Source organism: Furipterus horrens, unplaced genomic scaffold (genome assembly GCF_987537825.1).
Source record: "Furipterus horrens unplaced genomic scaffold, mFurHor1.1.pri manual_scaffold_8, whole genome shotgun sequence".
Taxonomy (NCBI): Eukaryota; Metazoa; Chordata; class Mammalia; order Chiroptera; family Furipteridae; genus Furipterus; species Furipterus horrens.
Genome location: NW_028327178.1, coordinates 88,531,872 through 88,558,298, shown reverse-complemented (window position 1 = coordinate 88,558,298; position 26,427 = coordinate 88,531,872). Strand labels below are relative to the sequence as shown.

Genomic DNA, 26,427 nt, shown 5'->3' with positions numbered 1-26,427 from the left:
TATAGGGCCTAGCACAAAGCTGCACTCAAATAATGGCAGCTGCTGTTATTATTGGTAATATCAAAGAGCTGGTCCTGGCATTCAGGGTCTCAGGTACTCAAGATGGAGGGTAATTGGACCCTGATAGACTTCTGAGTCCAGTTCTGGCAGGGTGGGGAAAGTGCTGGGGACATCCCCTGCACACCCTGCTCTCCCACCCCACATAAACATCTGCTTTTAGCTCCATCTTCTCTTAAATGTCTTTGCTGGAAGAACCTGGAAGACTGCTGGAAGCTACAAGTACCCTTTAGAATGATGCCTCCCTGTGGCTGAATGAGGACCTGCTTTGGGACGGGGCAGGGAGACTGCAGTTACATTTGCACTATTACATTGGGCACTTTAAGCATCCTTTAGATAGGGAAGTCTTTATTTCCATTTTGCAGGTTCATCCAACCAGTCATTTGCTGAAGACCTCCTATATCAGGCACCATGCTAAGTGTTCAGAGTGCAAGAGTGAAGAATGCAAAAGCCCCTGCCTTAATGGAGCTCATAACCCTGTCGAGGGACAGAGGAAACAAATACATAATAGAATATATAATGCATCAGATGGAGATAGAATAAGGAAAATAAAGCAGGACAAATGGGTATTGAGTGATGAGCACAGGTCAGGTCCTGCAGGGTTTTTCGGGGACCAATGAGGAAGTCACTGCAATAGTCGATGATGGAGGCTGGACCTGGGAGATGATTGCAAGGAAGGGATGACTAGTGGCTGGATTTGGGACGCATTTGCAAGAGAACCTTGAGAACTTGGTGATGGACTGGACATGTGGTGAAGAAAGATGTAGTCACACAGCTCTGCCTGTGCCAGACTGGAGACTACAAGTCAGCAATGTGTTTTCTGCTCTGCTTCTCTGTCCTGGCCTGAGAAAAGAGTGGACCTGGAAGGGAGTGTGTGTGTGCACGCGCGCATGTGTGTGGAACGGCGAGGGGGTGGGGGTAGGTCACGATTACAGACCAGGACACAGGAGCAAACCTATTTTAAGACCTCTTATTCAGACCTGGAAGGGAGAAGTCCTGACAGCAGTTCCTCTGAAAAGCCTAGTAGCTGGACAAGACAGCAGCAGGGAACCCACCACACTTCTCCACCAGTTGCTTCCATGGAATAAGCTCAGTCAGCTTTAAGAGTTCCTGGTGGGGACCCGCATGCTTTGTACTGCTGCTGGTGGGCACACAAAAAGGCGTTGTTGCTCTGGAGAGCACTTTGGCAATGCCATTGAAAGCCGTAAAGGCATGCTCAGTTCTTGCTGCACACGTCTGCTTCCTCCAGTGGCCATCTTCTGAAGTAACCAGATGTGCCCCAAACTGTACCTACAAGGTTGTTGGGCATGGTGTGGTTTACAAGGCCAAGCAGACACTACGTATGCCCCACAGTACAGGCTAGTTTAAGCTGAACTTATTAGAAAGGGCATCATCACAGCAACTTACCTTTTTCACTGTAAATTTTGGATCTTTTTCCATTAGGACATGTCCCATGCATTGCACTATACTCTTGGCCTGGCCTATTTAACTCCAGGTTCCTTTACTTGCCAACCCATTTTTGGGATGATCCAAAATGCCCCCACCAATTAACAATGCCTCAGTTGAGAATGAAATGTCCTGATCAGAAGCCCCAGAACCAGCGGCTGTTGAGTGTACGTGTAAAAGGCTGGGGCTGGGGACAGTGTATGCTCATGGGCCATGGAGTTAAGAGCACATGCTTTGGGAGCAGGCAGACCTTACCACTTAACCAGCTGTGCGAGCTGGGCTTTAGGTTTTACACTGTAAAATGGGACCGCTGTGAGGCACTGAAGTACTTACAATGGCTGCTGTTATTATACAACTTCTTCAAAGCGATCTTTAGAAAGTATCAAACTCCATTGTCCTCATTCTGTTTTTTAATGGTCAAGGTGACAGTAATTTACAAAACTTTTCCAGACCTGCAGTTTCCACAGTTGCTGCCACCTGCTGGAGCACGCTTGTGGCAGATGCTGCAGCCCCGGCAGGTCCCTGCCAGTTTGGAATCAGAAGCACCAAGCTGTGTCCCTTTCTCAGGATGGGTCTTGGTTGAAATCCAAGGAGTTCCCCAACTCTGGGTATAAGTAGTGTTGGTTCTCGGCTTGCTGCAGGATGTGAAGCAGGAGTGATTGGTGAGGACTGCTTGGGAAGAGGACTGAGGCACATTATGATTCAAAACCAGGAGATTCTGAGTCAGTGTTGATTCTAAGTCTGTGGTTCACTTAATAGGGAGGCAGAAAGGCTTCCAAGACCCCAGTGATCCTCCTCTCCCAAACTTGCACAGAAAAAAAGCACTATTTATGGGGAGGTCTTTACCACACTGCCCAAATTGCTGCAAGTCTGAACTCAGCAAGGCAGAGAAAAACTGTGAGGCAGAACCTGCACACCAAAGCCGGGCATAGACCTTACTCTCACTGTCAAAATTTACTCAGCACAGGCCTCTTGCAAACGCTAATAGTAAAAGGTGCTGGTAGCACAGGGACCCCTCCCCCTTTATCATTTATTTGCCATGCACAACATTATTGAATAGCTCAGTGATATTCTGATTGTTACTCACCAAGATACCCTGACACTGAACTCATTCAGGTTGACACAAGCTGTTTCCCAGTGAAAAGAAACCCCACCTACTCCCTGGGTGCACATCTCTGCACAAGGGTAAAGCAATGACAGAGCAGCTGAGAATCACCAGGTGATGAGTAGAAAGGGCTGGGGCTGGCAGGTGTCACTAGAATTTCAACTGGCCCAGGACTGGAAACTTGAATATCCCAGGGTTGAGAGAAAGGAGCCCAGGGAAGTACTTATTTTCATTTGAAGGGATTGTGTGCATCTAGACCTGAACTCACACTTCAGGGGATTCTTCTTGCTGTCTGGTTTCACCTGGGCAGAGATTTGTTCCTATGAGAGTAAGTGGCCACAAAGCCTCTTTCTGCAAGTCCCCCACTTCCTTAAACGGGGGAAATCCTCCACTAGCCATTATGGGGTGACAAGTGGACACACACAGTGGATGGGTACTGTGTGCCATAAGCAATTTTTATGCATGGCCTGGAGATAAATGATTTTAAAGCAATCAAAGCCCACTTCAGTGGGAGAGGTTCCATACAACATGCTGGTGATAGTCCTTCCATTTTTGGGGGGGTATTTTTATTTTTTTCTTTAAAGTCCACTGATCGTCACAAAAACCCAGGAAATGCAACTAAAGAGAAAACAAATGTCCAACCCAAATCTAAGAACCCAGAGCTACGGAGGAGACGTGGCACTGGACTGCTGGGTGTTCAAGAAGGGGCTGTAGGAGCGGTCCCCACGGGGCAGCAGGCCGCAGGAAACGCAGGAAGGCAAGGCCGCCCGGGAGGGCCGGGTGGTTATGTTAACCGCTGCACGATGACGGCGTTGAGCAGGTTGGCTTCCTTAAGGGTCTGGTTCTCATCAGCAAGCTCTTTGTTCGGGAAGGTAGTCATGAGGACAAAGCTGGTGGCAGCCATGGCTGGCCGTGCATCCACAATGAAGAGTCGGATGTCGCTGATCCTGGTGGAGCAAGGGCGAGTGGGGGAGGGTGGGGGGGGTGAGCAGTGCCCCTCTCTGCAGAAAGCTGGACCCTCCACCCCGCAGAAATCTACACCCCCCACCCCCAAGTCCTCTCCCTGGCCCTGTCCTCCAGAGTGGCCAAAGCTCTCCTTTGGAAGCACTTCGGATCAGGTCACTCCCTTGTCTAAAACCCTTCAGCGTTGCTCCCTTTTTCTTTGGGAGGAACACCCACCTCCTTACTGTGGTCCCAAGGCCTAATTTTATATCAGTGTCCCTCCCCTTGTTCTCCTTTCAACCCCTCATCACACCATGCTCCCTGCTTGTGTTTGAGCCCCTCTTTCTAGAGGCTCCTCTGCCTGATCCTTTTCCTGTAATCCTCATAAAGCCTCAGGCCTCAGCTCGAACACTGCATCCTTAGGGCAGCATCCCCCCAAGCTCCTGGTCTCCATCCCCTGCTCTTGCTTCCACAGTCCTGATCAAGTTTGTAATCAAACAATTCTGGGACATGATTAACGTCTGCCTCCTCCTATAGACCATGAATTCCACAAGGGTACCAAATATGTCTCTTTTGTAAATCACCAAAACAATTAGTGAGAGGAATTACTGAAGCTCAGCAACCTGTAAGTGCCAGGAATCCCTACTCTAGACACTGCTTGTATCCTGAACATAGTGATCATGAGAATAGTCATCTGAAACAGGCAGCCTTCTCCCCTACAGAGCTTAAATATACATTTCTTTCTGCCCTCAACCCTTAAAATTCATGCAACCCACAACTGCTGCACCTAAGGGCCTGCACATCCATGATACAGTTTGAGAACTTCGGCAGGTACAGTCCTGTCACCCACCAGCAAGCAAGCACTCAGGCTGAAAGGCTGGAGTTAATGAGCGAAATGAAACTAAGGCAAAGAACTCAGATCAGTGGCATAGATTAATTCCCATAACCGCGAAGCACCTGAAAGTGCAGTTAACGGTTCCCACTGAACAAGAAATGTTTGAACAAAGCCTCCGTGTGCTCCTGGGGCTTGTTTCACAGCTTACCTGACATGTGAACCATGTCACATTCAAGGACTGTCAAGCTGTTCACTGATCCCCACATGTGGGTTCTGGTTTACCTGGCCTATAATTGATGAAACTTAAGACACTGCTGTTCTAGAAAAAGAATTGCCAAATATCTTTACTGGAAACAATCCTTCCCTGCTAATCACTTCATCACTCTGTGCCTCAGTTTCTCCATTTTTAAAACGGGGAGGCAGCCCTGGCTGGTGTGGTTCAGTGGATTGAGTGTCGGCCTGCAAACCAAAGGGTCGCCAGTTCAATTCCCAGTCAGGGCACATGCCTGGGTTGCGGGACAGGTCCCCAAGTGGGGGCGTGCAAGAGGCAACCACACATTGATGTTTCTCTCCCTCTCTTTCTTCCTTCCCCTCTCTCTAAAAATAATTAAAGTCTTTAAAAAATTAAAAATTAAAAAAAAATAAAACGGGGAGGCATAGTTTGCTTTGATCCAGGTCACATGACCTGACATAGTAGAGGTATTCTAGAATTCTCAAAAATCAGATCTGGAAGAGACCTTAATATCCTGGTGGTTTTCTGAGGCCCCTTGTGCGAAGGAGGCAGGGAAAGCCATAGGTGGGGTGCTGGTGCTGGGTCTCCTCTCCCCTCTATCAACCACAGCTGTTGTAATTTTATCTGTTCTACACTTAGATTTTAGCATGAGATTTTCTTTGAACAAAGTTTGGTGGCTGAAAAATCCCTAAGGAATCCATCCTTCTAATTTTACAGATGAGGAATGAGCAATCACTAGCAATACTTAATGCAAGTAGGGACCAAAGGCTTCAGACTTGCATACCTTCCCATCCCACTGCCTCCCTTGTGGAAAACATGGAGTGCCTGCTGGTGTTAGGAGGAACAGCGCCACCCTCCCCTGCCCCACCCCCTGACATTTGCAGGAATCTCTGGGACCCTCCTAGAATAAGCTAGGCCGGACAACATAAGGTACCTGTGAGTGTGATTAAACTTCTGCACCAGCCTCCCTCCATCGGCAAGCCGTATTTGAATGTTTGTGGTAGGCTGTGACTCGTCGATTGAGATAGAAGAGCTGGCTTTGGCTTCGTTTTCTGCTTGCTGGGCTGGAGAGCTGGTATGCAACACCTGGGGTGCAGTGCTGAGGGAGAGAGGTATGTGTCAGGACACAAACAGAAACAAAGTCCCAAGCAGGAGGGAAATCATGTCTCAGATTTTTACTGATCACCTGCTGCACCTGGCATTGTTGGTGTTGCTGAAACAAGGAGTGACCAAGACAGAATGCCTGCCCTCATGGAACTTACAAACCCAGCAGAATTCACCTCAAACTCTGAGTTACTGCTAGCTCCCCCTCACTTATAGTAACCTTGGGCAAGTTATTCTACCTCTTCTTCCTTGGTGTCCTCACCTGAACAGGGCTTAAAAAAGGGAGGAAAGCTGTATACATAACAGCCTAGGGTGGGAGAGATTTGGACTCAAAACTGAAGGGCCCAACGGACCAGGATAAATTTTAGCCTCAATGAGAGGCTGAGGGCAGAATGGGGAGAGAGGAATTCCAAGTCTGTGGTGGAGGCAGGCTTGACATAGCCTGGCAACAGCTGGTGGGATAGATATAAGGGACGAGTCCAGACTCTTTTCCTGTGATGGAATTTTCAGGCCTGCATTCCCTATTGCTACCTCATTCATGTGTGTATTTCATACTCATGCGGTCAACTATGAGGGAGGGGGACAAGATTTCCCAAAGGCCAACTACGTGCCTGGTTCCACAGGGATTAATTATACAATATGAACAAGACATGATGTTGGCTGCAGTGTTTCAAGCTCAGATCTTGTAAGCGATGGACTGGGGCTAAAATTCACCCAACAGCTATATGGTGTTGAGCAAGTTACTTAAACGCCCTTAGTTTCAACAAGAGTAGTAACAAGGATCTTTCATAAGGGTTAAGGCTACCTGCCTTGCTCAGTTTTTGAGGAGATTAAAGGGGAAAATCAAATAAAGCACTTAGGGTGGCTGACCAACACAAAATGTACACAGAACTCCCAATTCTCTGCGACTCTCTAGAGCCTTCGTCTCTCTCCTGTAAACCACCATATGCCTCACTCTCAGCCCTTCTCTTAGCAGACGCCCTGGCCTAGGCCTCTGCAGAGGAGCAGCCATGAGATGACAGTCTCTAATCAGACTGGTTCCTATACCTCTCCCTTCCCCCTGATCTTGACACCTAAAAAGGGTACTCTTAGCAAATTCAACTAAGAGTGCTTCCCCAAGTGTGTTCCCTGGGGTCGCAGTCCCTTAAGATATCTCCAGGAATGTTTGGAAATGCCACATACTACACCAACAGCAGCACAGGCCATTAGCACATTAAAGGTCTTGAGAGACTGTGCAGTTAAGGCAAACTTACTCTACCACCATGTCCTTTCTTCACGTTATATTTGTTGACCTCTTGTGGACAATTTTAGTCTACTAAATGGCAGTCATTATTCAGGAGAGCCAGTGTGGTGTGGCAGGAACAGCACAGAACCTGCCATCTAGCCCTAGCTCTACCACTAAACTAAACAAGAGGTATGGGCTTGAACAAGTCACTCCACTTCCCAGGGCTTCAGTTTCTCGATGTGCAGCACAAGTAACTGTTCTGCTGTGAAGATTAGAGAAGATGACGTATGCATAAGGCCCAACACAGGGCACTTAGGAAGTCCTCCATACAAAGAGGCAACTGATGTTTCTGGGTTTCTATCCAGCACAGTCTTGCATAGAGCAGATTCTCATCGTTTGAAGGTCAAGGAAAGCATGACCCATGAACTTGGCTGGTTGCTTCTGATAGTTTCTCTTACACACTCTGAAAATAAGGGGGGTTAGGGAGGCGTAATGGACATAGTGTATGTTTATGAAGCACCCATTATGGAGTTGAACCCTATGCTGAGTACTTTACATGTATTAGTTCACTTAATCCTGTGAGGTAGGGATTATCTTTACTTTACAGATGAGGAAACCAAGGCTCAGTGAGATTAAGCAACTTGCCCAAGATCCCAGTGTTGGTTTGAGGTGAAGCCAGGATATAATCCAAGCTGTCTATCTCTAGGTCCTACGCTTCTAACACCTGCCACACTCTCCTGCCAGGTCTGGGAATCAGGCAGACCTAGACTTGATTTCAGAAACATTACCCCAAGATGAAGTTTCCTCATCAATAAAACAGGAGTTAAATAAATAAAATCTCCCACAGTTAAGATAATAGCTAATATAGTAGAGCACAAGTAAAAGCCTTTGTGGCGATGCAAGAACATCCAGGAGGAAATGCAGCACGGAGGCTAAGAGCAGAGATGGGAGGGAAGCCAGCTCTGCACTGGCCAGCAGTGTGGCCTTGGGCACGACTTGACAACACTGCAGTATACTCAGTTCCCTCTGAAGAACACTGGTCAACTGACACCAGGAACGTGGACCAAAAGTGAATGGGCTCCTGAGAGAAGGCAGCCTGCCTATGGGCTGGTCAAGGGTCTAGTGGGAGAATTCTGCCTATCAGAGTTAACGGTGACTATCAATTCATCAGATCCTGTCAGGGATTTGAATGTAAGATGAAGGCCGTGGCAGAGGACAAAAGGCAGAAAAAGTCACAGGAAGTGACACAGTGAGTGTCAGGAAGAGCCACAGAAGTAAAATGGTGGAACAGCAGCCTGCACTGGGCAACAATGTCCTTGAGCTTCTTTGGACCCTGAACGATGCCGCTGCAGGGCTTTCTGGGAGGGAGAGTCCGGGTAACCTGAATATGTGTATCTTTCTCAGCCTTAAGCCAAAGGTTATCCCTGCTGTGAACATCCTAAATTACCGAGTCAAAGGAGCAATGTGCTACCCTTGCTGCTTACACTGACTGCTCACTGTGGGGCAGTGCTGTATGCTCTCCCGCAATAATAATCAAGGAGGTTAAGGATGCTCAATAGTACTACTTTATAGTTGGGCAAACTGAGACTATACAGTCCAAGGTCCTGTGGCTAGAAAGCAAAGATTAATGTGAAAGCCCTTGTTTGCTATATAATTTTCCTCTCATAAAAATAAAATGTGAAGTACTTGGTGAAGATTTATACAAAGTGAGCAATACACAGGGTTTACTGAGCCTGACAGGCAGTTCCGCTCCCACCTGTGCTGCTCCTTACCTGCCCAGTTTCTGACCCTCGCCAGTGAAAGCTTTGAAGGCTCCTTTGGGCTTCACAAAGTCCTCATCTCGGTGGTCTTCCATGTCCAAATTCACCTGCCCACCGTGAGCTAGCCTCCGCAGCTCTGCTGGCACTTCCCTGTGGGAGAAAAGGCAATGCTGGGACCCACATAGAGCAGGGTGGGAATGGTAGTAATCGGTATAAAAATAAACTTTTCAGTTCCAATTGTGAAAATCACGGGGCCTCCACAAAGCTTTGTACTCTGGTGACTACCTGTCCGCCTCCCCTACTCTCTCGTCTGCTCAAAGGCACAGTAGAGACCTGTATGTATTTGGTCACTTGGCTCTGCTTGAGGCCCAAAGAGGAAAAGCAGACACAGAAGGTTTTTGGCACAAATCTGTGAATCTGTACCTCAACCGTGCTAAATCTGCTTACGAATATTTATTTCTTAAAAAAGTGAAAATTTGGATCAGCCTCTTCTTTCCTACCTGCCATCTCACTCACTGACATGGAACCCGGAGGAGGGTTTTTCTGCTCACCCTCTGCGGATGGACTCCAGAAACTGGGCATTAGATGGGTCTTGGTAGCTTCTGAGTTCACCATTGTCCAGGCTGAATCCACTCTTCCAGAGCTTCAACACCACATGAACCTGTGACAACAGGAAGCAAGCAGTCCATACACTGTCAGGAACCTGGCACGCACACCACTGTGAACCTGCAAGCTAGTGAGTTTTTACTATTTTACTGTGCCGTTATTAAAACAAATAAAAATGCATGTGTGAGAAAATCAACCAACTCTCCAACCAAACAAACATTAACCTAAAATGAGATATTATGGCACAGGTTAAGAGAATGGGCTTTGATTTAAGCAGACCTGGGTCCACACCTTCATTTTGCCAATTGCTAGCTCAGTGGATCTGAGCAGGTGACTCAGTCGAAGCTGTGGCTTCCTCATCTGTATGGCTGCCAGTGGGCTTAGCATATAGCTTGTGCTAAACTACACTACTCACGGACTACTGTGCAGTCATTAAAAATATCTGCCCTATTTACAGAAAAGGGTCTAGAAGGCTAAAAACCAACACATTAGCAGCTGCTGCCTAAGGTGGATAGAATTTCTGTTTTCTTCTTTCTTGACTTTATTTTGGAATGAAACCCAAAATGATTATAAACAAATACATTATGGAAGTTAATGGTGACAAGGCTATACGAAAAAGTTTATGGCATTAATATGAAACAGCCTCAAAATAGTTTATGTAGTATAATTACTCTTATTGGAGTGGGGACCCTTATGCACAGGGACAGGAGGACCAGATGATAGCAAAAAAAAATTTCAAAGTTGCATTTCAGGCCTCTTGGGATGGTCTAAAGACTGAATTCTTTAGTCATGCTTATCCCACTGGAGAACCCTGGAGGTAGTGTTTCTTTGCCTGAAATCCATGCAGTGTTAGTAAATTCCTTTATTTGTCCATCTCCTGTGCCCAGCCAGACGAGAGCTATCCGATTCTCAGGTCAGCCTCTCTGTTCATCGACCACAGCAAGGGCACAGTCTCTTCCCTTTCAGAGGCTGCCAGTTCATGCCTAAAATATGACCAATCCCTTCTGAAAATGGCAGAAGAGTTTACAAGCTCCCTGCCTGCCCCCAAGGAAGGTAGATGTACACTCACATCTTGACCGGAATGCCGCCTCCTTTCTCCTGCCACGTAGGCAGACTCTTCCTCTGGTGCTGCCCCAAGGCGGTAGCCACCCCCTGCAAATGGCTATAAAAGACAAATTCATAAACACTTGAGGAGTGGGTCAATGGTGGTGTGATTACTCAAATCAATGGTGTATTGAATGAAAGCTTGTTCACTACCAGATACACTTTCTCTGGGTATCAAAGTCAGAGCTACATGCCTGGCCATAGTGGCCAGGATTAGGGTGAGAATTGGAAGAGAGGGATGCTGCTTAGCTAAAGGGAACAGTTGCTCCTAGCTCTAGTTCATCATGGCCATGTAGAAATCTGTGTAGAGGATAACAATGAAGAATTTTTATTTTCCCAGAGATAGAAATCCAGATTTTATGTAAACAGATGGCTATTAATTTAATTAAAACAAAATAAAGCAAAACACTATGTCAAATTGGATAGGCTACAAAAAATATGTGTACAACCCAATCTAGAACACAGGTCACAGGTTTGAAAACGCTGCCCCAAATTTTGACTTCATGTTAAAGGGTGGAAGAAACTGTGCTGCTCTTCTGTGTATAAGAGTAAGTGAGCAAATGAAAAATAAAACAAAAATTCAGTCTCTACTGCAGTGAGGAGGCCCCTCCGTCCCACACTCTAGAACCTGAGTCCTATGGACAGAGACAATGACCCTCCATGCTCACTCTTGGTTTACTGGTCTCTCCAGGGCTCTTGGTCACTCGCTCCACAGCTACAGCTCCATGTTCCTTGGCACCTTTAAATAGATCATCCACCAGCTCGTTGGGACTTTTCTTCCTGGGAGGGCCAACTATCTGTTGTCCACTTCTCTCTGAGCCTCCGGCATAAAACCTGTGCAGAAAATACACATCTAAAACCAAATGCACTTGGAAAACGCCAACGTTCTAGGCTCCGGGCTAAGTGCTGGGCACAGTGAAGCAAAGGGTACTGTGCCCATCTTTAAGGAACTTACTGTTTAGCTAAGGACATGTGTAAGGAGGCAGGCAGGCATAATGCAGTGTGAGCAGCAACACAGGTCAGTATAAGGGGTACTCTGGGTACACTGAGCTGGGAGGACAGCTGAGGCTTCCTAAGAAGAGTATCTTCTGAGCTGAGTCTTGAGGATGAGTTTATCAGGTGAAGAAATCAGGGAAGGGCATTCCAGGCATGCATGACAGCACGTCAGCTCCAGAGAATCCCAACTGGCAATTATCCATCCAGTGGCCAGTACCTCTCTGGGGCATAGCAACTATGGTCACAGTCAGGAGCAGCTACCACTAGCAGCTCTGGGTTAATGGTGACAGTGGCATGGTTAGTACAGGCAGCGAGGCTCCAGTGTTGGCTCTGCTGCTGAGTGACCCTGGGCAAGCCAGTGCATTGGCCTATTTCTTACTTTGTCTTTAAAATGGGAGGGAAGAACCACATGCCCTACCTACCTGCTCCTTAAGTCAGGGCCGTGAGGTTCAAATCAGCAGATGTATGCAAAAGAACAAGCACAGAGTAATGCACACATGTAAGGTGGTGTGATACAGCACCAAGAGCTCACCTAAGCCTTACCTCACCTTGCTGTTCTTGTGACATAAACTGGGGGCACTTAGGAGAATACTGGAAAAGGTCAAGGACGTTCAAAAACAAGCCTCAAGATATCCACATTGGGCTTTGCAATGGGCCAAGCATGGCTTGAGATGTATCTGGGTCTGAAAGCCAGGAGTCACATAGCTTGACTGGTTGCCTCCTTGTACTACTTGTATTCACAGCTACGTCAACAGCATGTCTCTGGGTAGGGGGAATTAAGAACCTATAAAAATTAGCCTCAGCTTTTTCTTTCCTGACATTCCCTAGGAATGCAAGGTAAAGCCGCAGGCCTTGGCAAGAACACCACCACCAGTGGTCTGAAGTGCTGAGGGGCCAAGGGTTGATGCCTGGAAGATGTGACAGGATGAGAGGAGGTCATCTAGGAACTGGGCACTCACGTATTTGATGACATTGCTTGTCACTCATAGAGTGTAAAACCCTGAAATTAACATTTATTCTGAACCTTGAGTATATCTAAGAAGGTTTTGAGGCAGTGTAAAGTGTACACAGATGAAATGAGAGAAAAGAACACATGTAATTTCTCAGCCCACCTCCCAAAGAATGACCATGATGAGGTAATTGCACTTCCATAATGGTTATTATGCAATGTTCCTTAGGAATGTTTGACAGGCTGAGGCAGAGTCCACAGAGAAGCAAAACACGTGAAATGAGGCTGCAGCCAGTTCATTCTTGCTCATTCCAGGTCGATGAAGTTCTGCTCAGTGGACTATAAGGCCTTTATTAAGGGATCTCCAAGCCTTGCCTTAAAAACTAGGAGCCTGTGATCAAGTACCTTAAAAATATTCATGCCCTTGACCTGGTGGTATCATTTCTGAAAACTGTTCTAAGAAAATAACCTGAAATATAGTCAAGATTAACAGAGATGTTCACAGCACTGACATTTACAGTGGTAAAAACGAAACTATCTAAATGATGGACATACCTATGATAGATTATTATAGTCGTTGAAAACACTTATGAGGAATTTTAATGGCATGAAGATGTGTTTAAGATGTAACCCAACAAAAGCAAGAAACAAAATTTTCTGACTGTCATCATGTAAAATACAATATAAAACAAATTATATTTATACACAGACCCAAGACTGAGTGGAAATATGCCAAAATATTAATGTAGTTACCAAATGGTGGGATTATATATTTTCATCACACTACAGTATTCTGTATTTTCTACAATGAACACTAATTTCATTATAACATTCTTAAAAGTTAAAAACAAACAAACTGCATGTGTTTGTGTGTGTATAGTGGGGCAATATACACTTATAACCCTTTTATTCTGTTTATTATGTGATGCATTGCTTTTTAAATTAAAAAGAAAATGCTAAAAATACTGTACACCAAAAATAATGATATCTAGTTACCTCTGGGTTGTGTTATCATACATGACTTTTTTCTTATTGATTTGCTTCTCTTCTCATAATATTCTTCAATAAATACATATTATTTTAATAATTTAAAAACAAACAAAAAAGTCCCAGACACAAAATAAAAGCAGTAGTAACGGGACAGGGATTACTTCTAAGCTGTCTATGGGAGGAGGCGGGAGGCTGTTTCTAGTATGTGTATGACTAGTCCACAGTAGTAATGGCAATGATAATCAAACATGTTTATCCTTCCAAATGATTTACACATTACCATGATTTACACATTTTCAAGGACTTTTCTGTGGACCATGCCCCCCCATAAAAGACTCACCTCTGGCCCTCCTCCTCGTCCTCATCCTCGTCTTGGTCATGAATGAGGTCTTTGAAGGATGTTACCCTATTATCGCTGGAGACACAGAAAAGAGCAAAATGATATCAGGGAAGTTCAAGAAAGGTAATTTCCATCACCAGATGTTAGGGAGTTGAGGACATTGGGGTTAGATTTTTTTTTTTTTAATGGGGCAGGAAGAGGATCTGCATGGAAAAGGGTTAAACTCTCTAAGTTTTTATGTAAAATAATGTAGCATTTATTTCTTTAAGGTCACAGTGGACTTAGGATAAGTTACAAATGCGGGGAATGAGATGGGGATCTGTACTATTGGGTTGGCTAACATGTCCATTTAGTTTTTTCCATAAAATAAAAAACACATTTCTCATTTTCACCAATAACTTTAATGATTTGTATATTTTGAGTATGTTGACTATCTTCCTCATGGTATGTTGATCTTAATGTCTCTATTTGATTGCTATCAACCTCAACTGGTCTACCCGACTGTGGAGCATTGTCCAGCGAGAAGTCTTCATCATGAAACTTCATACACCACTCTTGACACTATGAGTCACAGCACCTTCTCCATACACTGCACAAATCATTTTTTTGCATTTCAGATGCGTTTTTACCTTTCTTGAAATAATAAAGCATGATATGCTGAAAATGTTGCGACTTTTCTTCTATCTTTAATATTAAACAGCTATACAAAAATTCACCAATTTTGTTAAGTTTTTTAAAAAATGCACACTGATATGACAGCTGTCACAACATAACAAAATTGTTTTGCAGGAAGTTAATGTCAACTAAGTGCTACTAGAGCCATCTTATGGAAAAAACCAAACAAACATTTTGGCTAACCCAGTATTTTAAAAACTTAACTAATGAATAATTATTTTCATCATTTAATTTTTAAATACTGAGGGAATACCTGTGCTAGGCATCCACTGACCTAGATGGTAGGTCTACAAAGATGAACACACACAATTCTTACTACTGAGTTGCTTACAGGCACTTTGGCCTGGGAACCATCATTAAATACTGTGCAATAGGGGCTAAAGAAGGAAACACATGCAATACATGAGCAAAGCGCCATGTTCTGAGCGGGGATGGGAGAACATCAAGAAAGGTTTCCCAGAAAAATGCAACATTTGGACTGAGTGCTGAAGAATCGGAGGACTGTCATTCAGTTGGATATGGGTGGTGAGACTGGCAGGAAAGGGAACCAAGACGGCACCACAGGAAAGCAGCATATACACATACACAGCGATCATCAAGAGTAACACATTAGATAGAGGAAGGGCAAGTTGTCAAGATGTAGAAATAGAACGAATATGCAGGCAAGGAGGCCCTGCCTGCTTCCACTGTAGTTTAGTCAAGAAGTATTTATTAGTGTTTAGAAAAAAAGCAGAGTTGTCTGGGGTGTGATAGAGAGGGCACACTAATAATCAGTGTGAGAAGGGTTAACTCTCTCCTCTGACATTGTCTTACACTGCCACTTTTTTTAGTTTAGATTTAGTTTAGATTTGTCCTCAAGGAACAATCTTAGTTTTTCAAGGACCATAAGACGTACATTTTATAAAAACATTTTCTCTATTTCTTAGGAGAAAATAGCAGCTTTCCTATGATATGGGGGCAAGAAGGTAATACAGATTTAGTGAAGCTACTCAGAGGAGGAAGAATTGTTTACCAGGAAGAAAGCTCCAATTCAGTCTTAAAGATTAATTTCAAGGAGACAAGCAGGGGAAAGAACAGGCTTTGAGGTTCCATCAACTAGAAATGGGAGGACAAAGACCAACTGATAAGGCAAATACATTCCCTGCTTGAGACAGCTGAGAGCAATCTCCTGGTCATTCCCTGATGGTCTATATGACATGGTTCGAAAAAACTAAAAATCCTGTCTCACTGTTGTTAAACACCTTCAAATACATATGTCTATCCCTGAGCAAACCACTTGCCCTGGCTATTTGATTCTTTCCCCTAAAGTTCTTTTACCTAGACTCTGCACAGCACCTAACACGGACTCTGGTGTTCACATACCTGGGTCTGATTCCAACTTAGCCACCCACCCTGGGATCTTGGGCATGCTATTGAAGTTTCTAAGCCTTCATTTTCTCATGTGAAAACAGAAACAATCACAGCACCAACCTCTTAGGCTTTCTGTGAATAGGCGGGGTACTGATGCATGTTGTAGCACATTTCAACTACTACTCTTGAGCAGTGGTTCTCAAAGTGTTGGTCCTTGATTGGAGCATCTGTATTACCTGTGAAACTGTGAGAAATGCAAATCTTCAGGCCTCACCTTAGACCTCTTGAAACAGAAACTCTGGAGGAATGTCTAGCAATCTGCCTTTAAGGAGCCTCCAAGTAATTCTTATGCCTGCTCAAGTTTGAGAACCACTGCTCTGAGAGGTTACCTTAATAGCATGCATGTCTTGGGGACATTGCCAATTTCAGAATATTTTGTCTATGTCCTCCATGAATTGGCAATATATCTCAGAAATCTCAACTTTTCAGCATCAAAACTCTCTCTCCCAGGCTACCCTGGCACCCCTATGCAGCACAAAAGTTCTTTGTCAGATCACATTTTCTATGGTGTGGATTGTCCAATATGGAAACCATTAGCTATATGGGGCTATGAGCTTTTGAAATGTGGTTAAGTGCAAATATTTAATTTTAATGAATTTAAGCAGACCCATGAAGCTAGTGGCTACCATACTGGACAGTATAGTATTAGAGAATCAGACAACGAAAATTCTGAAAAAGTATAGTTTTGCCAGCTGAAAGCAAAAAAAAAAAAAAAAAAGAAGGAACTAACTGCTACCCCTTAGTTGATCCTGTGCTAGGTGCAGGAGTGGGAGGCACTGAACAGCTTTGGGTTTAGACAGACTTGAGCTTGAATCTGGCATAACAGCAACTATGAATTACTCAACCTCCCTAAGACTCAGCATCTTGACCTGTGAAATAGTGAGCATCCTACCTATTTCCACAACTATTAAGATATAAGCAGAGAACACAGGTGAGAATATCTGGCAGAGCTAGACAGGTAGATGTGACTGCTCCTGAAATACTAGCCCTCCCACTTCCAGGAACTTATGACTTACTTAGGGAGAAAAAAATTAAGTTAAATGGCAGAAGAGTTCAAGACAACATGGCAGAGATGTCACTGAGCAGTACAAGGAGAATATGAATCAAAGAAGTGAACAAATTATAGTTGTGACTAGAGTTCTGAGGAACAAGGTTATGGTGTGCTGCCCATGGGTTGGGGATAACCTGCTCAATAGGGAAGGTGGAAATGAAGTTAAATCCAGAAAGAAGCATGAGATCTGGACAGGCAGAAAGCAAGAGGGAGCACGCCTGGTCAGGTGAGAGGCTCAAAAAAGAGCAGAACAAAAAATAAGGCAAAAAAGAGACACCACAGTAATCAGTCCTGCTAAAATAATGATTTAAGAAATGAGAAAATGGGGTTAGGCTGAGGATGGTAGGTTCAGGGCAAACTCTGGAGGACCCTGAATGTCCACAAGAGGCAGTACATCACTCTGCCTGAATGCTGGAAGCAAAACAGATCTGATTTAAACCCTTGTTTTATTAGCTTTGAGATCTTGGGAAGATGCCCAGCTTCAGTGTCTTCATCTATAAAATGGGAATATTAACAGTACCCACATCATAGCGGTGTAGTGAGGAGTAAAGAAATACGTCTGTAAGGACTTAACCCAGTGCCTGGTACTTGGTAAGTGCTCAGTAAATGACAGCTGTTACTACTGAGTATAGACTTTCTCCTGTAGCAATGACTAACCTTTTTAGTGTCTCACAGACCTTTGAGAATCTGCAAATGTTATGGATTTCCTTGACAGAAAAGATACAACATGCAAATTTTTGCCTACACTTCCTCACATCCCACAGATTTCTCCAAAGGGTTCAGGGCCTTTATAATAAGAACCTTTGTTCTAGAATCAGAGGAGTAACTTACTAATTGTTCATGGCAGCAATGACATGAAAGCTATCTAAGATGACAGTGGGGCACAGGGAGAGCCCAGACGCAGGCTAAGTGTCCTGCAATAGTCAGGTCACACAGGATTGGGGGTGAGGCAGGCCCCACACAGAATTCCTTAGAGGTGCTAGCACAAGCTTGGCTTCTGAGAAAGTAGCCAGCATTTTCCTTCTGGACAAGAACAACAATGCAACAAACTGTGCCCTCTGCTTCCCTCAGTGCCAAGTCTGAGGCTTAACCAAAGTAATAAAGCAAGGCTTTTATGTCTGCATGTGTTCAGTCTTTTACTCCCCTCAGTCTTAACATTAAACTCCCCTATTTCCTTGACTCTTTCATTCTTATGTCTATTTTAAAATATGTGTACTTGTTGTGAAGCGACACAGGAAACACAAAGAATGGGGATGGCAGAATGGATGCTAATGATAATAAAATAATAATAGCAGCTAACATTTACTGTGTTCAAAGTGCTTTGTAAGCATTAACTCATTTAATCTCCTATTTGGTATGCACTACTACCATTCCCATTTGACAAGTGAGAAAAACTGAGGGACTGAGATGTTAAGTAACCTGTCCAAGGTCATAAATCTCCAGTGACAGAGCTGGGATTCGAACATAGGCAGTCAGGTTCCTAGACCCATGCTTTATTAAACCACTCCCTTGATAGGACTTTGGGACCATTAGAGAAGAGTGAATATGTGACTGACATCATAGGCTGAGTTTCAACCTCTCCCGCTCTGTATTTCTGACATGCCAACACCCCAACAGTAACCTGGGGTGGCTATGAAAGACTCACACCCTAGGAATTCAGTTGCCTCTACCAGCAGCTGCAAGAAGAGACCTTATCCTAATAACCATGTCCCAAGCAGTAACATCCTGATGTGCCACTAACCCTGTGGAGGTTGTGGCAAAAAATTACAGTGTAGGTTGCATGTGTCTGAGAGATATTTATTACTAGTAAGTATGTGCTGAAATGTGAAAGTAAAACTAAAAACATGGCAAATCGCATATTTATAAAATAGAATACATGATTTCTTATTTTCAGTTACAATCTTGAGATTATTAAACAAAAATATGTAAAAACAGAAAATTTTTCTTTTCAAATAACAGAAATATGGACAGTGCTAAAAAATACAACAAAAAAAGGCTTTAACATTAATCAGACTTTTCAATAGTTGACTGCAAAATGTTTGTAACAGTCATCATAAACAATATTGCTATGCTCGAGGCATACTTTTCATAATACTTGTGAAAATATTTTGATAAGCAACTCATTTTAGATGCATAGAACCTAATACAGCTTTTTTTCCCCCCTGCTTGTCCAGGAAGCTGTATCTGCCTGTCATTGTTAGAACTGCCTTCAATTTGTGTTTACAGTTGATGAATTTTCAGGTGTAAAGATTTATGTATACTTGTAAAGATTTCTGAACGCCTTTTTATTTGTTCTGACACTAGTTGCATTATGAATTTCTAATTTTGTGTCATATTTTCACATTGTTGTTCAGCATATGAATAGTCTGAGCACTTATTCCAGCACTATTCAAAATTGTGTAGAATATAACCACAGGCCATCTTTTGGTGTTCCTGGCCACATCATATGTACATATCATTGGTCCAGTGTCAATTCCTGACTTTGTTTGGTTATAATATTCTATTATGTCAGGCTTTAGCAAATCAAAATTTATGGCATCATCGAAATGCATAGTTGAAACTAAAATTACATCTTTCCCTTTTTGGGTATATGAGATACAAGTGTGCAAGCTGCACCAAAAGCAAATGAGTTGGATTTTTCGAGCTTGGTTTTTAGAAGACACAAATTCAGGGGGTAGTTGGGGTTTATTCTTACGAACAGTACCTACATATGAAAGTTTCGTATTTTTCTAAGTTGGAGATAAGATTTATATCAGTGAACTAGTTATCTACTGTAATGTTACATCCTGATGAGTAAATGGGTTCTGCAAGTCTCTTGATTACATATGCTGGTTCATTACTAATCAAGTAAGGACCTTTGGGCTGCTTACTGGCATATATTTCAAGATTTCCTGTGTAAAGTACTTTTGAGTCAACAATAGCAAAAATTTTTACACCATATTTACTGGGCTTGGATGGAATATATTGTCTAAACCCACATTTGCCTCTAAATCCAGGTAACATTTTGACTACTTTAATATTCTGTCCCATAGAGTAACAGAATTTACAATTTTCTACAAATGCTGAGAAAATGTCTCTCACAGCTGCTAAACTGTCCACTTTCAGGTGTTCTAAGCAGCTAAGTTTGTCATCAAACTTGATACTATTATGAATAAATCTAAATCTCTGTAAAGATATTTTAAGTCTAAAAAGTTTAATCCTGCTGCCATCTGTAGCCCATAAATCCTGCAAATTTGGCTGATCACTGTGATGTAAACCAGCTAAATATAAGATACCTAAAAGTTCTTCCAATTTAGTTTTGTCTATTCATTTAGCATCTCTTTCTCATGAAAACCGGCTCAAGATAGAATCGATGCATTTATTTGTGTATAGTAAGATTAGATCTAAAATATCATTTGTGATAAAGCAGTTCCAAGCTTCAAGTTCTGTCTTGGCATTTTTTTGCATGTGGCGGAACTAACAGAAGTAGACCCAACATATCCTGTGGCTGTTTTCTAATTTGTCTTCATATTGGATTTTTCCTCCATTTTGATTCTTTATCCTTTCCAAAAACATACTCCTCATTCATGTCTAATTCATCTTCACCAGAAATATCTTGCTCGGTATCTGAATCTTCTCCACATAATCTTCATCTTCTAAATCACTTTCATTTTCACATTTGTCTATCATTCTCTTCATTGAACTCTATTAGAATTCGCTGAAGTTCAACATCTCTTGGATTACTGAATTGATATATTTTTCCAGCCATTTTCATTGGTAAATGAAAAAAGAAAAACACAACACTGACTTCGGAGTTTGCGGTATCTCTCAGATATAATTTACTATCAAATATCAAACACCCTTATGAAACACAGGTTGTAACCAAACAGATGGCTTAAATGTTATGGTTTAACATTAATCACATACAAACTTGCAGCCAGTCATGACCTTGAACTTGTGCACGTGATATATGTAATAATATTTAAGAAAAGTGTTTATATCTCTCAGATCAGCTGCAACCTCCACAGGAGTTAAGGGAATCTCACAGGTTAGCACCTATGTGTAATTAAAAGATGAGATGCCAACAACCTCTTTCCTCTGGAAATGGGAAGCTAGGAAAGAAGTTAAAGAAGCAATGAGATCTGGAGTTAATGTTCCTTTAAATGGAGGAAATGTAATTTAAGGCTCAGAAACACAATTCACAACTTCACTGGCAGAAGAACACTGTATCTATATTCCGGGGTTGAATTCAAACCCAAATAAAATTTTCTGGTAAAAACATGCCAGAGAATGGAAGCAAGTCAAGCTAAAGCAGAGAGAGAAGTTGTAGCGCAGACACTTTTGTAGGAAGAGGCCTTGCCTGCCTATTAAAAGACCAGCACTGTCTCACTTGCAGATCACAGCAGATATGCCCTAGGAAACTTGGAGCTAAGGGAGCTGGGACAGCAGATGCAAATAGGATTATAAAAGGTAACACCAGTTCACCTAACAAGATAAGGTCTCCATAATCAATTTGGGAAAGGATGGGTTATACCGGTTTATTTTCTCTAAGGCTTTTTAATAGGGTAATAGGTATCCTAAAATGTCAAAAAGAAAAAAAAACTTTCTCAAGTCTAATGTTTTATATCTATAGCACCTCTGAAAGTCCTTTAGTTTCTACCGAAAACCTACAGAGATGGAGGTCACTCCTTATGTTTCATAAATAAAAGACCCTCAAACATCTTAAAAGTAGGTTCTGTGGTTTCCCCCAGGATTAGACCATAAACCACACTCACATAAGAGCCCCCACTTGAGGGTGTAATGCATATCTCTATGAGAAAGGAACAAAGAGGTCAAACAGGTCTGGACTGGGGGACAGTATGCTCCACAGAGAATTTCTCTAAGTTGCTAGTACAAACTTGGCTTCTGAGAATGCTGTCAGTGTTTTCTTTCTGGACGAGAACTACGACCCACTAGTTAGTCTAGCTTTTTCACTCAAACCCATTGGCCCATATCCCCAGGCTTGAATCCTCCATCAACTTAGAAAACAGCTCCTTACCACCGCTGGAAGCACACTCATATAGCAATAATTGAGACTGGCTCTTACCTGGGGGCTGTGCCTCTGGACACTGAACTGGGGGTTGCCTGCGAAATGGTCACAATGTCTTCGTCCCCTCCATCCTCATAAAAGCTCGCTAGGGCGATCTGAAACAGAGCGTTAATAACTTGGTAACCTTACATAGGCCTTCAACTAATACATATCTCCTGTGAGTATAAATGAGCAAAGACACAAAAATATGGCCCACACTTACAAGTAGGTCTGTATCTGGAGGCCACAGAAAATTAGATCAACTGTTAGGGTTCACATTACGAAACAAATTCCATCTACTATGGGGTGGGGGTGAGGGGGAAGGCAAGAAGGAAGGCTGGGATGAAGATAACTCCTCATTCTCATTTTATTAAAAAATGTGATCTAGTAAAAGCAGTGTAGTTACTGAACATTTATTTATGTACCACACTGAGTGTAACCATACAAGTGTTAACTCATTTCATCCTCAAAGAACCCTATGTAATTAGTACTATCATCTCATTTTATAGGTGATACAGAAATACTGACACATTAAGAAAACTGCCCAAGGTCACACAGTTGCTAAGGAGCAGAGCCAGGTTCCATACCAGGCAATCTGCTCAGGTCCTTATTCTCAACTCTCATGTGATAGCCAGGAGCCAGAAACTATGAGGCCAGTTGAGTGCTACTTCTGTGTTCTCTCTGAGGCCCGGCTGCCTAATCTGTGCAATGGGGACACCAAATCTGCATAATGGATGAGAGGATTCAATGCATATGCATAGCCACACCTTAGCTCTATACACAAGGAATATGGAAATCTTTTGGCTATTTGTGATGGTATGTTTTTCTTACTGACTCAATGGGTAGGCATGTACTAATCACTTACATTGCACAAAGAAATAATAGCACTGAGGTCTACAGAGATGAAAAAGACATGCTTCCTGTCTTCAAGGTCACCAGCCTTATGGCAGGCAGTGAGCTGTTATGGGACATAATAAGCTTACTAGAAATAGTGTGCCTTTGTGAGACATAACAGGCCTACTGGAAGAAAGTGTGCTGTCAAGGGACACGCACTAGGTTGGCGTGAAAAGGTGCCTACATTTAAGTTCTGGCCATGTCAGACAAGTCCTGTCACATGCGTGAGACACAGTTTTCCTACCTATAGCATGAGAAGACTGGGACTGATGACTTGCCAATTGTAACACTATGAGCTTCTAGGTCTTTGGGCAGAAGCTGCATTTTGTATGTCTACCCTGCACAGGGCCTTCATTCACACTATGTGACTGCAGAGGTGTGGTGTTTCTTGCCCTGGGGAAGCAATTTAAATGATGAAGTCAGTAGGCCCAGCTCAAATCCCAGCCTTACTACTTACTAGCTGTGTAGCCTTGGATATATCAATTACCCTCTGGGCTTCCAATTCCTCCTCTATACAGTGAGGCTAGTTTGCACCTCAGTGTTGCCAGGATTAAATGAATCATCATATGTGAAGTGCCAGGTATATGGTGGTTAAGAGTTTGGGCTTTGGAATCAGAAACCACTGAGCTCTAATGTTCTCTCTCTACCTGGCAGGTACTGAGGCCCTGAGCAAGTAACTTAACCTCCCGAAACCTCAGCTGCAAAATGACTTAAGGCATGTACAACAGAACGGCAGCTGGTTCATGGTAGGTGCTCAATAAACATTAATCATCCTCTATCTAAGATGTACGGTGGCCAGGAACATTTACGCAATTCTTTCTACAAGTACTGAATACCTACTGTGTGACAGGCGTTCTTCTAGGCACAGGCGATTAAACGGTTAACAAAAATCCCTGCCTCGTGCGGCTCATCTTAATGTCTTAATTATAAGTATTTATGAATATTCAATACGTGCCACTCAACTAGACTATAATCTCCACGAAACCCTCATTTTATAGATAACTAATAAAGATAAATAGGGTCCAACCGGGCGCTACCACCCCCAAAGTAGTTATCCCGGCACTTAGGTAGGAGGGGGCGTGGGCCAAATCCTTGGCCGGCCTTCTCCCTCCACTGACGGTCGGGCTACTGAAATGGAAATAAACGACCACCTCGTCCCCAGCGCTGCTCCAAGCCAAAGCTGGTCATTCCGGCCCGGCCTCCATGCGAGCCTCGGCGAGGCCGCCACGCCCCCAGCTCCTCTACTCCACGCGGGCTGTTGCAGTGTCCAGAGTCTCGCTGGCCCAGCAGACTGGCGAGGCAGAAGGAGACACTGAGGCCAGGCAGAGCACGTCGGGGCCAGGGTTGGCCCCCGTTTCCCCACGACCAAGCCGAGCTAGCGACGCGTGGAAAGCGGGCACAGGCCCCTGAGGCCTGTGTCTAGCTGCGGCCCGGCGGGATGACTGTGCGCTTCGGCCACCACGGGCTGGACGCGTCAGCGCCAGCGTCCGCGCCCCGCAGCCCCAGCCTGCCCGACGCAGCCTGCCTCGCGGCATTACCTGCAAGTCCCAGCCGGCTGACTCAAGGAAGAAGCGAGCCCGGTCCTCCTCGGTGCCCGTCACGGCCACGAACTCCCTCAGCGCCTCCTGCCTCTCAGCTGCCATCTTCGCCCCGTGTGTCGCCCAAACCGGTCCGGTTGTCGCTGCACAGCCTCAACCGCGCTGCCGCGTTCCGCCCACAGTTGGGCCCGCCTAGCCGACCTGCATTCTGCCGCAGACCCCGCCCCACGCGGTGCCTCACGCAAACCCCTCCGTGCGGCAAACTCTGCCGGGTCGCGCTCTCTGGCGGCCGCGGCGCGGATCTACATGCCAACGGCTAGGGTGGGAGCGGCGCGAAGGTGAGGCGGGGCCTGTAGGACGGAGGAGCCCAAGGAGTCGGTCACGATTTTCGTAGTCTTATCCGGTCTTTTTATTAATTTATTCATTCGTCCATTCACGTGTTCAAATATTCACTGAATGTTATCAAAGGCCCGGTGCTCTTCTACAGCGAGCAAAGTTCCTGCCCTCTTATTTATTTATTTAAAAAAAAAAAGATTTGATGTATTTTTTAGAGAGAATGGAAGAAAGGGGTAGAGGGAGGGAGAGAAACATCAATCGGTTGCCTCTCATACATGCCCAGACCAGGGGCTGAACTGAAACCCAGGCATGTATCCTGACCGGGAATCAAACCCATGACTTTCCAACTGAGCCACACTGGTCAGGCCTGTCCCTGCCCTCTTGTTGTTCACATTCTAGGGAACAAAAACAGACCTTGAACAACAGATCACTCCTCTCTCCCAACCCTTCCATGGCTCCCCATTTTACGCCATGTGAATCTCATGGGCCTGCAAGACCCATGTAACATGTATCGGCCCATCCACCTTATCTCTTAGGCTTCTCGCTAGCTTCTTCTGTTCCAGGCACACTGCATTTCTTGATGTTCCTCAGTGTGCCAGACGTGCATTTGCATGAGTAGTAAGTCAATACATAGAACTTTTCATTTTCCACCAAACAGACGTGCCAAGGAGATATGGCCTGGGTCCTCAGATCTGTAAACGCGCTCAGATCTGTAGTGGCTGCAAAGTCCCTACTCTCAGTGTTCACTGTGGCTGTGGGCTGGGCTCTCCCCTGAGAGCCGGGTGAAGTGAGCAGGCCTCTTGCTATCTCTGGGATTCAGGGCCTACATTTGAGCAAGGTGGGAGTGGGTGATGGGAGGTAGGCCAGATCTGTGTTCACAGCGTTCTCAGACCCAGACCCCTTTTTACATAACAAACATTTTGTTTCACCCTGTTGCTACTTTAAATGGAATTCAGAGATAATAAAACTAACCTATGCTCATGGGGAAAAAAAAAATCAAGGTCATGCCCAAACTGGAGAAATGAAGGGGAAGAAATTTGTAATAAAACTGAAACCAAACCCAGGTTTGGCTGCATGTCACAATGAAAGCCAAACTCGTGAGAAAGGTGCCAGTGAGAAGGAAAATGATTTATTCAAGTGCTGGGATCTCGAGAAGATGGTTGGGTGAGGGGACTCCTGTCCTCATAAAACCATCTTAACATCTCTGTTCAAGCCATTGATTCTTATAGGGAGTTGGTGGGAACTCTGGAGGGAGAAAGTCCTAGGGGGGAGTGCAGATGTGCAGTTTCTCTTGAGAGAGGGAAGGAGTAAAGAGAGGGGGCTGAAAGGGAGTCATGCAGCTCCTGCCCAGGTTTCTTCCTTTCATTCTGATGTTCTCTTTCAATTTGTATTAGCATTCCATTCTTCCCTGGACACCTGTGGTTTACAGCTGCAACCAGAACTAAAGCACAGGGTTGATTATATCCTTTGATTTGTTACAGAATACATGGCTTTGATTACTAGCTGGGAGATACTAAATTATGGTTATAACTTAACATTTTAGTGCAGGCAGAGGTTTTTATGAAGAGAGAAGAGAGGGAAAGCAGAGCAAAGAGATGGGGTCGGAGGAAGGGGTTGTGGACATGCAGGCGGTGTTCTTGTTGGTCCCAATGTAGATCTTTATGGTCAGCGTCCTTGAGTTGGCCATATAGTCTTTGTCAGCTTAGCCAGATTCCAAGGTTGGGTTGTTTTTTTAGGTTTACACAGGAATTGAACCTGTTGATTCTAGTAAAGTATACTTAGAAA

General features: G+C 44.1%; 1 protein-coding gene across 1 annotated transcript; it reads right to left on the bottom strand.

Annotated features, from left to right (window-relative positions):
- Positions 1-1,895: 1,895 nt before the first annotated feature.
- Positions 1,896-24,453, bottom strand: NSFL1C (NSFL1 cofactor). The gene is made up of 9 exons (XM_090286153.1): positions 24,307-24,453; positions 21,893-21,990; positions 13,692-13,766; positions 11,085-11,250; positions 10,382-10,474; positions 9,258-9,367; positions 8,719-8,856; positions 5,552-5,716; positions 1,896-3,555 (listed from the first exon to the last, which is right to left on the bottom strand). The coding sequence occupies exons 1-9, from the start codon at positions 24,409-24,411 to the stop codon at positions 3,393-3,395; spliced, it is 1,113 nt and encodes a 370-aa protein (XP_090142279.1). The 5' UTR covers positions 24,412-24,453; the 3' UTR covers positions 1,896-3,392.
- Positions 24,454-26,427: the final 1,974 nt, after the last annotated feature.